At 43.2% G+C, this 12,112-nt stretch overlaps 1 protein-coding gene across 4 annotated transcripts; it reads left to right on the top strand.

The window, feature by feature from the left end:
• Window positions 1–2,222: 2,222 nt before the first annotated feature.
• samd1a (sterile alpha motif domain containing 1a) lies at window positions 2,223–11,620 on the top strand. Of its 4 annotated transcripts, XM_030408282.1 has the most exons (8): window positions 2,232–2,428; window positions 2,504–2,851; window positions 5,625–5,982; window positions 6,888–7,030; window positions 7,142–7,205; window positions 9,500–9,581; window positions 9,884–9,998; window positions 10,284–11,620. In XM_030408282.1, exons 2-8 carry the CDS (start codon window positions 2,582–2,584, stop codon window positions 10,428–10,430), a joined length of 1,179 nt encoding a protein of 392 aa, XP_030264142.1. In that variant the 5' UTR covers window positions 2,232–2,428; window positions 2,504–2,581; the 3' UTR covers window positions 10,431–11,620. The 4 variants fall into 4 exon arrangements, with proteins under 4 accessions (XP_030264141.1, XP_030264139.1, XP_030264140.1 ...); XM_030408281.1 differs by having other exon boundaries at window positions 2,223–2,851; window positions 6,891–7,030; XM_030408279.1 differs by having other exon boundaries at window positions 2,228–2,851.
• The last annotated feature ends 492 nt before the right edge of the window (window positions 11,621–12,112 follow it).

Here is a 12,112-nt window from a genome sequence, read left to right as displayed (position 1 = left end):
ATTTTTGAGAATGTTTTTCGACTGTAATGATTTCAGTAGGCTTGAGTAATTATTTTGGCAGTCTCTTAATGTAATTGAGATCAAACGCAGGATACCTTTTTGAATGTCTTGAATTGTCTGATGGAGATGTTTCAATGCTGTTTGGAAACATGATGTGTGTTTTGTATAATACATGTTTCTCTGGTGAGCTTGGTTTTTCTTGCATGTGGTAAAGCAACCCAACGGCAAGGCACCTCCTGGACCCGAGACGTGTTTTTGAGAAATTGTTTCCACAGCCGACAGTCTCATCGCTGTGTGACCTTTTTGATTTGTTAGAGCATCACATTGAACAATGCAGTGGATCACCAACCAACCTGTCCAGTCTTTTGCAAATAGTGAAGCACATGCCACAAACCTTTCAAATCTATTTAATTGATTTGTGCTAATTATTTAGAAAACTCTTAAGACAAGAGAGCACATGTAATATCTTTGACATTTATGTTCTGACAAACGACTAAATCAGAGTTGGTGGGTAGAAGGCAACGCCACTTGATCCACTTCAGACACGGAGGCCGTCACAAAGGCTTTTTTAAAAATGTATTTCTGTTTCCCATACAACACTTCTGGTCAACTGTCTTTAGTTCTCTTCTATCAACTAAAAACTATCAACTGCTCTGTGCTAATCTTTGAGTTTTTCTCCTGTGTTTGCCTTCTATTTTCATCAAGTTTCCACACACTCTTCATTCAGACATAACACTTTTTACATCTGAGATGTTTTGTGTTCATATTTTCTAATTGTATTTTCAAAAAAAAGCAAAAAAGCAAAAACAGACATTAATCTTTTCCTCATGACCTGGGTACAGTGATTGTGTAGTCTATTGTACCTTTTGGGAAACAATACTGTATATCCTTGCCTTTGACAGTCTTAACTATCTTACCCTCTGGAGAACTTGACAGATACCCTTAGAACACAATGAGTATGTTAAAAAAATATACATAAAGTAATATTTTGCAAAATGTATCATTCCAATAAACTTTTACTTGTTAAGACTAATACGTCTGGCTTATATCTAAACCCTCTCTTCCCTTTGCACCATGTCACATTAAAAATGTTTTTCTCTGACACGTAACTCTCAATGAAATAATTCACAGCTTCGTGTTTACTCTCATTGGCTGGATCAGAGGAACATACTTGTTGGTAGGTGAGGGGGGGGGGGATGCTGAGTTTTTGCCGTCCAGTCTGTTACTGTGAGTGTTTTAAGAGGCTGGCAGGTGCATTTGAATAATGCAGTGTTTGTGTTCATCCTGTCACAGTCCAGGATCAATTACCAGCCAGCTTTCAGCACCTCTCTCAAAATGTATTCCAATCCTCAGTGAAATCCTTTTTAGAGTTGCATCTGTCTGCCTCAGTAATATGTGTAGGGCCTAGAGAGCAGTCCAGATGGTCGGAGAGCAATTAATATAAAGCAAAAGAGCTCATAACGAATAAATCCATCAATGAATGGAACTCGATTAAGGAATGAAAAGTGATGAAGTCATTTATTAATTGATAATTGGACAATTATGAGACGCATGGAGGCGACTACAGATGAGTTCATCTGTCCAGGAGAGATGCAACAAATGTGCATGCACGTTAAATCAACATGAGGGCAAATGTCTCACAGATAACTAATTTTAGGATGGCTTGAATTATAGGTATGTTAGAAAAAAAAATTTAAATTGCTAATTGCAAGATTCAGCCATTTTGTGAATTTCTTACCACATACTTACTGAGATAATAAAACCATTTCAGTCTCAGAAAACTAATAATAAATGTGTGCAAATGTATATTTATATAATACGTTTTTGAGTATCCTAATTTATACCCCTTTTTTGTCTACTTAGTCAGTTCTTTCATAGTTTCATGTTGTGATAGGACACATGGAGCCCAGAATCCCAGCTAGCATCTGGTTCTTTAACCCAAGGCTCATGTTTATAGTCATACTTAAAAATGACAACGTGCATCTAAATGTAAGAACTCTCTCTCTCAACCTTTAAAGGTAGATAAAGTGACATAACTAAAATAACAAAAACGTTACATATGGTCTCGGGTCTTTAATCCGATCTAGTGGAGCTCAGTGAAAGAGGATGGACCACATGTTCACCAGCATCAAAGGCTGAATCCTCACAGTTGTCGGTGTCACACTTACTAACTCCTGCAATAAAACACCACCTTTTGTACCCATGTGGCGCACACGGGGCCCGGGTGCGCGCCCTCGTTCCCGTCCCGGACTGCGAATACCACCTTAAAAGCCCTCTCGAGTGAAACTTTTCCCTGCAACTCCGTCGTTCCACCTTAAGCGCACACGCAAACGCAGGAGGCGTACAGCGAGGTTTCCGCTTCTCAGTTGGGCTCGGACCGCGGCTCACGAAAAACACCGTGTGTAACGTACAAGGTTGACGCACCAAGGTAAGAAAAAAAAAAAAAAAAGAAAGAGAACCAACCGAGCAAAAAAATAAATAAATAAAAATGTCTGAATCCAAGTACCGCGAGTGGATCCTGGACACTATCGACTCGCTGCGGTCGCGAAAAGCCCGGCCGGACTTGGAGAGGATTTGCCGAATGGTCCGGAGACGACACGGGTCCGAGCCTGACCGAACCTGCGCAGAACTGGAGAAACTGATCCAGGAACAAACCGTGCTGAAAGTTAACTACAAGGGCTCTATTTCTTACCGGAACGCCGCCAAGGTTCAGCGGAGAAGCAGAAAAAAAGACGATGGAACGTTAACGACGGCTGCGAGAAGGAGCGCGGTGGAAGAAGCCAGTCATTCCGACTTGAGCAACGGGGACAGCGCTTTCGGTCCTGTTGACCAGGACGAGGAGGATTTGGAGGTATGTTGAGATTGATGCGAGGAGGGGGGAGGGTGGAGGTGGGGGGGACATGTTTAAAGGTGCTCACGTCTCATTGTCACATCACATGTTAGCAAATTAACAGGTGGAGATAGAAAAAGCAAAGCACGGGCAGCGTGTGGTTTACAAGAAAAACGTCTCTTTTTCTCTGTGTGTGTGTGTGTACACGGGGAGTGGTGAGGGGAGTGATTTGCAAGTGCACCCAAAACTGCCGCAGACGGGGAGCGGCGGTTGGACCTCGCTCGAGCGCTGCCGAGGTGGAGACGAGAAAAAAAAACAGAAGGTGCGCGTGTAGTCAGAGTGAGGCTCGTTCTACACCGCGAAGAAGTTTAAACGGTAGATGTGGACGTTGATATAGAAGACGGGAAAAGTTGCACCGTCCTGCCCGTCCGCAACAACCCGAGCCACCATTATCAGCAGCAGAAAGCGCTTTTCGAGCCCCAAACTCGGCGTTGAGCGGAGGGGAGGAGGAGGAGGAGGAGGGAGGAGTGGGGGCTCTCCGCCAAGCTAGCGAAGACACGAGACGACCGTTGGCCGGAAGCTGAGCGAATCCCCTTTCAAAAATAAACGCGATAACGTACACGCGCGTGCTGTTGAGGGTTTTATTTTGAAAGGCGCGACTGGAAATCCACGCGTTCATTGTCACGGGCTTGTAAATGTGGGAGTGGGTGAAGGGGAAAGAAAAAAAAAAAGTCTCAAACACCGCGGATGTAAGGATCCTGACGGGGGACGTTGGGACATTGTTGGGTTGTTGATTGTTGTTTTTTTTCTCCCCCTGACAGAAACGAGGACACAAATCTCAGGCGAAACACAAAATGTCACGAGCCACATACATGTCCCGACGCATATTTTGTCCGCCCGCGGCGAGATTTCACCCCTTCCGTCTGACTTTAAGATCTGCCCATCACTGTGTTGTGTCCCGTAAAACAGCACCCAACACGATGAAAATCGATCCCAAAGTACTCGCAATAAAGCTACAATCAGTTCATGTGTGCAAACTGCATCTGTTTTTCGAGAGATGGACGATTGCCGACGCAGTGCATAAAGTCGAACCTCTAGATCCATTGTCGGACACGCAGCCAAGCCCGGTCACGTCTAATGCTTGGTGTCGGCTCTTGTTGTGGCCTCTCTCGTCCCGCACAGCGATGGCATCACTTCTGCCCGTCTGGCAACTGCATGCAGACGGTATTTTCAGAGGAGCCACATCGCTGCGAAGTGTTTAAACGTGCGCGAGGCGGTAACACTGTGAGACCCGAACTAACGTGAAGCGACCGCAAACTGTTCGTCCAGCGCTAGCTCCGTGATGCTCTATCCGATTTGGGTTAAGCTGAGATCAAATTGACTTTGTTCTCTGAAAGGCGTGTGTCAGTGCAAAAAACAAAAAGACGGGTGCGTTTGAACACTTGCAGACTGCGCTGCTCGGGGCTTGTTGTCCAGGTTTTACCTGAATACGAGGGTCAAATTTAGGCAGCACCGTGTCCGATAACGGACTCATTCGCGTTCACTCTTTCAGTCGCTTTTACTGTTCATCGTTGACCCGGTGCAAAGTCAAAGTAGACTGCTGATCGAGGCGATGTTCGCGGCGTCGATGAGCACGTCGAGTTAACGCTCGGGGTTTTTTATTATTATTATTATTTTATTATTATTATTATCTCTGGTGTGTTTTGCCGCGGCTCGGCTCCGCTCGGCCCGGGAAGCGCTCCGTTAAAGACCTCAGACACAATGGCGAGGTCTTTACCGCGGCTCCGCAACTCCATGCGCACTTTAGAGGAAATTTGAGAGAAACCCAAAAAAAAAAAAAAAAAAAAAAACCCGCCTCCCATCGGCCCCTTCTGTACTCCCGTCTGTTAGAATTATCAATCAAGCAGGCCTGCGCGGACCGGGGACGCACCGAGCACATCGCATGTTTAATGTGAGCCGAGATGGAAATCACGCAGGGCTGAGACCCTCGGAGGAGGAGGAGGAAGGAGGTGGAGGAGGGGGGCGAGGTGTTTTTGTGACCGTGTCTCGGTGAAAGTTATGTGAAATGCAGTGCGATGGGTTGAAAAGCCATACAAGCGGCTCCTCTCTCAGGAGTGGGGCGGGCTTTCGTGCGCTCTTGTGCTCGACTGCTGGGTCTCGGACACGCAGTCGCACACAAGGTAATTTTTTATTTTTTTTTTTTTACTCCGGGCGCCATCGACTAAAAAAAAAAAAAAAAAAGCCCAGCGAAAGGAACGAGTGCGTATGTTAAAACTAGTTACATGCGAGCAGGTAACAGAATATACACAAGTGGAGACACGTCTGAGGTGTGAAGGGCTCACAGTCTGTCTGCGGAGTGAACGCTGCACCGCGGAAAAAAGGGACGGAGGCATTCAGAGGCAGTAATTTACTACCACAGCGGTCAAATTGCGACATCTGTACGAGCGTGTTTTCATGTGACGCGCTCAGCCTACAATTAGTAACCAGTCATGACTACAGTCCCTCATAATCCTGCAGGTTTTTTTTTACCATCTTTTTAAGTTGTTGTCAAATAATCAACTTAATCGTGGATATTGGCTTTTCTTCCCCCCCGAATGAAATGTTCCTGTCGAGCTCCCCATTGATCCTATCGAAGATTAGTATTTACCTGTGATGTATGACGTTTATTTTAATTCTGCGCCCACCCTTGTTTTTTTTTTTTCAAGGATTATATAATTAAATAATCAGTATAGATTACAATCATAAATACAATAGGATGGGGATGATATGTTGCCCCCATGCTTGTGTTTTGCAGGCTGACACCTCTATGGCTATGGACACAGACAGTAACGCTGATGAGGAGGGGGCTGATGAGAGCCGGGATGGGCAGGATGGACCCTCTCCTGGCAGCACTTATGAAGATGCCCCCGTGCCCTGTGCAACTGTGCGAGCCGCCGTCTCTGCCCCCTGCTCTCCCTCTGGCACTCGGCCTCGCCCCGGCCCCGGATGCAGCCCTGGCTCAGGTCTGGACTGTGTCTCTTTCCAGAAGGCTGGTGAGAGGCCCAGCTCCTTGCCCCCCTCCAGCCCCAGGGCCCTCACACACAATGACTGGGCCTATCATTCTGCTGTCTGCCCAGCAGAGCGCCAGCACCCAGGAATGCAGAGAGACAAAGGTATTCACACAGTCTAATGGAGCACTCAAATATTGTTTCATGTGCACGCTTGATGCTTAGTTTGTATTGGATATGAAATGGGGATGGGAGATGGATGGGTGACATGTTTGTTGCAAGTAGAAACGCTGTTGTTAGTGTAAGATAGACACATAAAAATGAAAATTAAGATGATGTCAGGCTGCAATTCATGGTTATTGTCATGATCAGTTAATTTGGTGAATAAGTCGTATAAGTAGTTTAAAGCCTTTTGTAGCTTCAGAGGAAGCTGCATGTAATCTGATAAATTGCTTCTAGTCGCTCATGTGGCTAAGTTGCATTTTGGGTAATGTAGGCACCAGATTTTGGAAAGTTACCACTGGTCTGTATTGTAATGCTATAACACTGTTGGCCTTATTGTGGACAGAAAAAAAAAACAAGTGATCAAAATCTTTACAGCAGAACCAAAGATACTGCCTTTTTATTCCACACATTCTTCTTCCTTTTCAAAAACCTGGCTCCTACATTACCCACAATACAATTCAGCAACTGGGTGACATCACTGGAGGTTATCAGTTTATCAGATTACAGACAGCAGCTTCCTCTGGCGAAGAAGCCGCAAAAAGCCTCATACTACTTATTTAACTTATGCAGTCGTACTGCCCATGACCTGTAAACACACTCAGTGTAAAATTGGTGAAGTTACCCTTTAATTTTTTTGCTGTTCTAAAACGATGTATTTCAAAGGCCTAGTGATGTCATCCTACAGTCAGAGATGCAGTCATCCATTTGTTTGTTTTTAGAAAACAAATATAAATAACCTAAAGCTGCATTCATTTGATTATAACCAGAAGTTACCAAAAATAAAGTCCTGTGTGACAGTATGGATTATATCAGCATGTAATATAAATTCATCTCTGTGTTCACAGCAGTCACAAAGCCAGCAATCCTCTCTGTAACCACCAGCCCTGGTCCTTTAAAGAACAACGTGAAGAAAGAAGATGCAGGAGGCAAGGTGGAGGATAATGGCCTCACGTCTGATCAGTTGGTACCAGACTATGCAGCAGGACTGGTAATTGGCCTTATGTGTCAAACAACCCCACCTGTATGTCTCCTGTTTCTTTTATGTGTCGGCTTCAGACATGACATTTTTTGTTTGTTTTGTTCCGTCTTGTTTGGCCGGCAGGAAGAGACCAAGAATGTACCTGATGGAAGACCACAGACGCTCTCTCTGCCGTCTGACAACTGTGAGTAACATACCGTCTTGTTATTAGTTTTTTTTACAGCGTCTGTTTAGCCTGCATCTGTTTTGCGGAGACTAAATTGATCACTAGAGTGCTCTTTCATTTTGGGAAATGGTTTCTAAAGAGACGCATGTATGTTACAGGAGTCGGCTCGTGAAAGTGTATGTTTCAGAGACCATTCTGGCTGTTATTTGGCCTCTTTGACTCACTTCTGCCTCGAGGCCAGCTTAAGATGTTTTGAATGCTTCACAAACTTGTCCTGCAACCTTGCAACCAGGTGGTTCTCACTTTGACTGTTAACAGACATCTTTCAAAACATGCTGCCCCTCAGCACTAATGACAGTGACTTGTGGAGGTGGACATTTGACAGTTTGATTCAGTTTTGATGTTGATGCATCATGTTTTCTAGGCAAGAAAAATCACCACACAACCATGTCGTACACACCGAGCTGCCAAGCTGGCAATTGAAATGGCTCTTATGAGCTGCTTGGTAAGACGGTGTTTTTGCTTGAAGGGACAGTTGCCCCCAAAATAAAACTACCTCTTACACCGTGTGCTATATATTCATCCAGATTGTTTGGGTTTGAGTTGGCGTGTTTTGGAGAATTCAGCAGTAGAGATGTCTGCCTTCTCTTAAATATAAAGGAACTGAATGGCACTTGGCTTGTGGTGCTCAAAGCACCAAAATCATGTATACAAAAAGCTAAAGCAAAACGTCCCCTTCCAGTATTCATGACCTGGTTACCCATAATCTACAAATTTGGTGTAAGCAGTTTCATGGAGAAACATGGTTTTCTTTTTACTGAGAAACACTGTATCAGTGTGCAGAAGAAAGTGTTTCTAATCATGGACAAAGTGGTTCATGCTTGTGACAATGTAGCTTAGTCAGCTAGCCTCTCATCCTTGAACAGATGAACGTTCTGCTTCTCTGCAGTGATACGATTGGTGGTTGTTGTTTAGTAGATAGAAAATAGTTCCTCGAAGAAACTGCTCACAACAAGGTCTGGATTATCTTGAGTAACCGGGTCATGGTTTCTGGACAAAGACATTGCTGTTTAGTTTTTCAGATATTTTCTTGATGCTTTGAGCACCACAAGCCCTCCAGTTCCATTATATTAAAGAGAAAGAGGACAACTCTATGGGCGATATCTCCACAACTGGTAATTTTAGCAACTTAATCATGTGTTTTGAATGGATAACAACTCCCATAGGCATATTTTTATGGTCTCTTTACCTGAGTTGCTAAGCTTGACATTACAAAAATGCAACTGGTCATTTTCAATGATGGTCCTGGAGCAACAACAACTCGACAATATCAGATTCAGCTAATAGCACCACAGGTAATAGGATACATGTATTTTAGATTTAAGGGTGAACTGTCCCTTTAAATAATCCGGAAAAGGTCTTGTCGTTGTATTTTATGGTATGCACGTGTTTGTTGACAAGCAAGGTAACATAAAACCTTCAGATTTTTGTGTGGGCTTGATGAAAAGTAAAGGTAAAGTTACCATCCACCGCCTCAGAGACACCGTCTGTGTGCTGGGCCTGGAAATGGTTTGTTCAGAAGGAGCAGCACCTTCTAAAAATGTGGGCCTTCTCATGCGTCACATGCATGAAGACAGTTCTGCCAGAATCCCAAGAAAGTGGGCTGGGACTGTAAAGTGTTAGTGCTGTACCAACACTCATTCACAGTACTGAACCGTGAAGAAACTCTAATAGAAAAACATACTGTACCGTGACAGTAGAGACCTCAGTGTGACATTCTAGTACCATGGGAAAAGGCATCACTTCCATTTCTTCACAACTCTGCTGCTGTTTGTTCAACACCACCCAATGTGAGTTTTTGCTGTGCACATTAAAGTTAGAACCATGGTTCTCATATAATCACAATCTCTTTGGTCCTGTAGTGACTCATATGAACTGAGCTTCCCTGTAATTGCCCATTTTATGTTCAATACTAAATTTGGAGTACCTAAGTTCAGTTTCTATAAATGATTTGAGCCCAAAAGGAAGAGGCGCTAAAGCTGTTTGCTGCAAAATTTTCTTCAGGTATTCACACAAGAAATAAGAAGCATGATGGCTTGTGATGTGAAATTAACAAGCACAGATGATGACGAGCATTTGGCACAATCATATTCTCACTTTTAAGAACAAGATAGATACTGAAGTGTTACATGTTGTGTCCTACATGTTAAACTGACAGATAAAATAGAACCCAGCCAAATCGATCCAGTTTGTTTTCCCCTGTGGTAATATTTACTGAATGTTTGAAATACTTTTGCTTCCATTTTGTTCAGGTACATTTAAGAATAAGATAGAGATATCCTCCTTCACAGCTGCTGAAGACAGTCTTCTCAACGGTGGCAAAGGTGATGAAATGTGAGTATCCTGTAATTAAATTCATTACACACTCCTAGAAATGCTTTTTACCAAACTCCTAAGATCATGTCCCCTAACAATCTACAAGAGTTTAATACGCCTCTCTTGTCTTTTTATTTTTTAAACAATTGCCTTGAATAATTAATCTACAAGTTTCTTATCTACAAGCTCGTGTTTTAAATAATTACTAACCACACAGACCGTTGCCTGAAGGCATTAAAGACAAAAACAAACTGAGACATTCCCTGCTGAAGATGTATTTGATTCTTTTATTTATTTTTGTTTATCTGATCTTCCTCCAGCTCTGTGAAGAAGGAGAAGATGAGCCAGAACTTGTTGCAGTGGACCGTGGCAGATGTGGCCAGTTACTTCTCAGCTGCAGGCTTTCCAGAGCAAGCTGTAGCTTTCCGAACACAGGTCAGTGCACCACCACAAAACAACCACAGAGGGCGCTACACGTTCACCAAAGAAAAGCCAGGGATATCCCATAACCCAGGGCCTTTTGAGAGGCAGTTAAAGATTTAGTAGGGAGAATTTTTATTTTTTTTTCACGTGATTTTAAGGTTTCAGCAGTTAATTCAGCTTTCAGCACTGGTGTCCTGGAATTATATTGCATAATTTACATGAAATAAGGATATTAAGCATTCAGAACATCCCTTCAGGACCCGATGGGTGAAGCTAACTTTCTCTCCCCCCCAACAGGAAATTGATGGGAAGTCCCTTCTCCTGATGCAGCGCAGTGACGTGTTGACCGGTTTGTCCATTCGACTCGGTCCCGCACTAAAGATCTACGAGCGCCATGTAAAGGTGCTGCAGAGGACCCACTTCCTGGAATACGAGGACCTCTGACGCGTTGGTTCCCGTGATAGACAGACAATGCTGCATTGACACAACACGTGCATGCAGTGCCCTCTCCCATCTGGACCCACCTTCATATACAGAATATGTAGAGGGTGAGTGGTGGGGAAGGCTGCGGTGGAATTAACTTTCACTGTGAGAATGACCAGAAACTGAAAGTCAGTCATCCTACCTCTCATTACGGTCTTTGGTTTTCAAATGGTTTTCATTTCACCCATGTGGCCGTTCAATTCCATTGTCAAGGGACTATACCCCTACTGTTCAGAGTGTGTTTAAAGTGGAAAAGCAATGACCTTTCTGCAAGAGTAAAAGATGGATGATGCAGCCACTGAAGGGGACCGAGCCCTGCAGCAAGTGGACCATCGATGGGCTTTCTCTACCCACAGAGACGTGACTGCTGTGAGCAAAACGTTGTCACAGATTTTGGGTCCAGAAGAAAATGTTGGTTCGCTGTGACTCTAAAATTTCTCACTGCATCCTCTCGTATTATGGTACCGTCTGTTTTTTCCAGTTTGTAAGCCACACAGTCAAACATAACGCACATGTTGTGCTTATTCCTTTTCTCATGTGATGAGTTAAATGTCATCGAAGTGCTGGGGAAGTCAGACTATCGACATATCTGCATCACAAGTCTGATTCCTTACTTATCATGCCAACAAGAGCTGCTGATGTTGGATTGTGTCTTCAGCGTCTCTGTAACACTGAGATATAACCAACATGATATACTACTACCTGCTGGCAAGGCAATATGTTGCATATTTTTTCTTTTTTTTTCTTTTTCAATCTCGTTTAGATCTGACTGTGGTCCAACTTAATACAGTTGCATTTATGGGAACAATTTCAGATAGATGTGACCAGGAAATATGCAGTGTATTGGGATTTCCTTTCATTCATAAGCAGAATAAAGTAATAAACTTGGGAAAATGTTATTGTAATACGGAATTTATTGTTTTTAATTTAATGCAGCTGCTCAGTGCCTGTTTACAGAGCAGATATGTTGATCAAATGCAATACTTTTGTTGTCATCCATGTATCATTTGTCCAGTGTTTCAGTCTAAGTCTGCCTCTTGAATTGTAACATTCCATGATGTAGTCTACATCTCCAGTGTATCTCCTCTCTTTTTATCTGTAACATTGACATTTCTTCCAGAGCCACAATAAAGCTCCTGTCTCTCTGTTCAGTCTCTTGTTTTCTCGGGGTTTATTACACTTGTTGTAACTTACAGTGTAAAGCTGTGAGGAGAAGTGCAGGCCCTCTTCAGTCTCAGTCAAATATTGTAAATATGGCTGCAACTAGCAATTATTGTCTTGATCTATTGATTAAAAAATTTACCTATAATGATCATCACACTTCCCCAGCGCCCAAAGTGACATCTTCAAAATGCTTCTTTTGTCAAACCAACAGTCCCAAACCCAAAGACTCTTATTCACTGTCATAAATGACAAAGAACGGCAGTAAATCCTCCCATTAGAGAAGCTGGAACCAGCAAATGTTTGACATTTTTTTATGTTGAAAAATGACCATAAATAGATAGTTGGTAACTCATTTTATTCCAAATGACTAATTGATCAATCAAGTAATTGTTGTCACTCAAATTGTAAACAAACAATCCATCTGTGATAAAAATCCTGCTCAACACTGATTGTTCTCCTCACACAACACGGCACCACAT

Source organism: Sparus aurata, chromosome 23 (genome assembly GCF_900880675.1).
Source record: "Sparus aurata chromosome 23, fSpaAur1.1, whole genome shotgun sequence".
Classification (NCBI taxonomy): Eukaryota; Metazoa; Chordata; class Actinopteri; order Spariformes; family Sparidae; genus Sparus; species Sparus aurata.
Note: the sequence above shows the minus strand (reverse complement) of the source record. Positions and strands in the feature narration are given on the sequence as shown.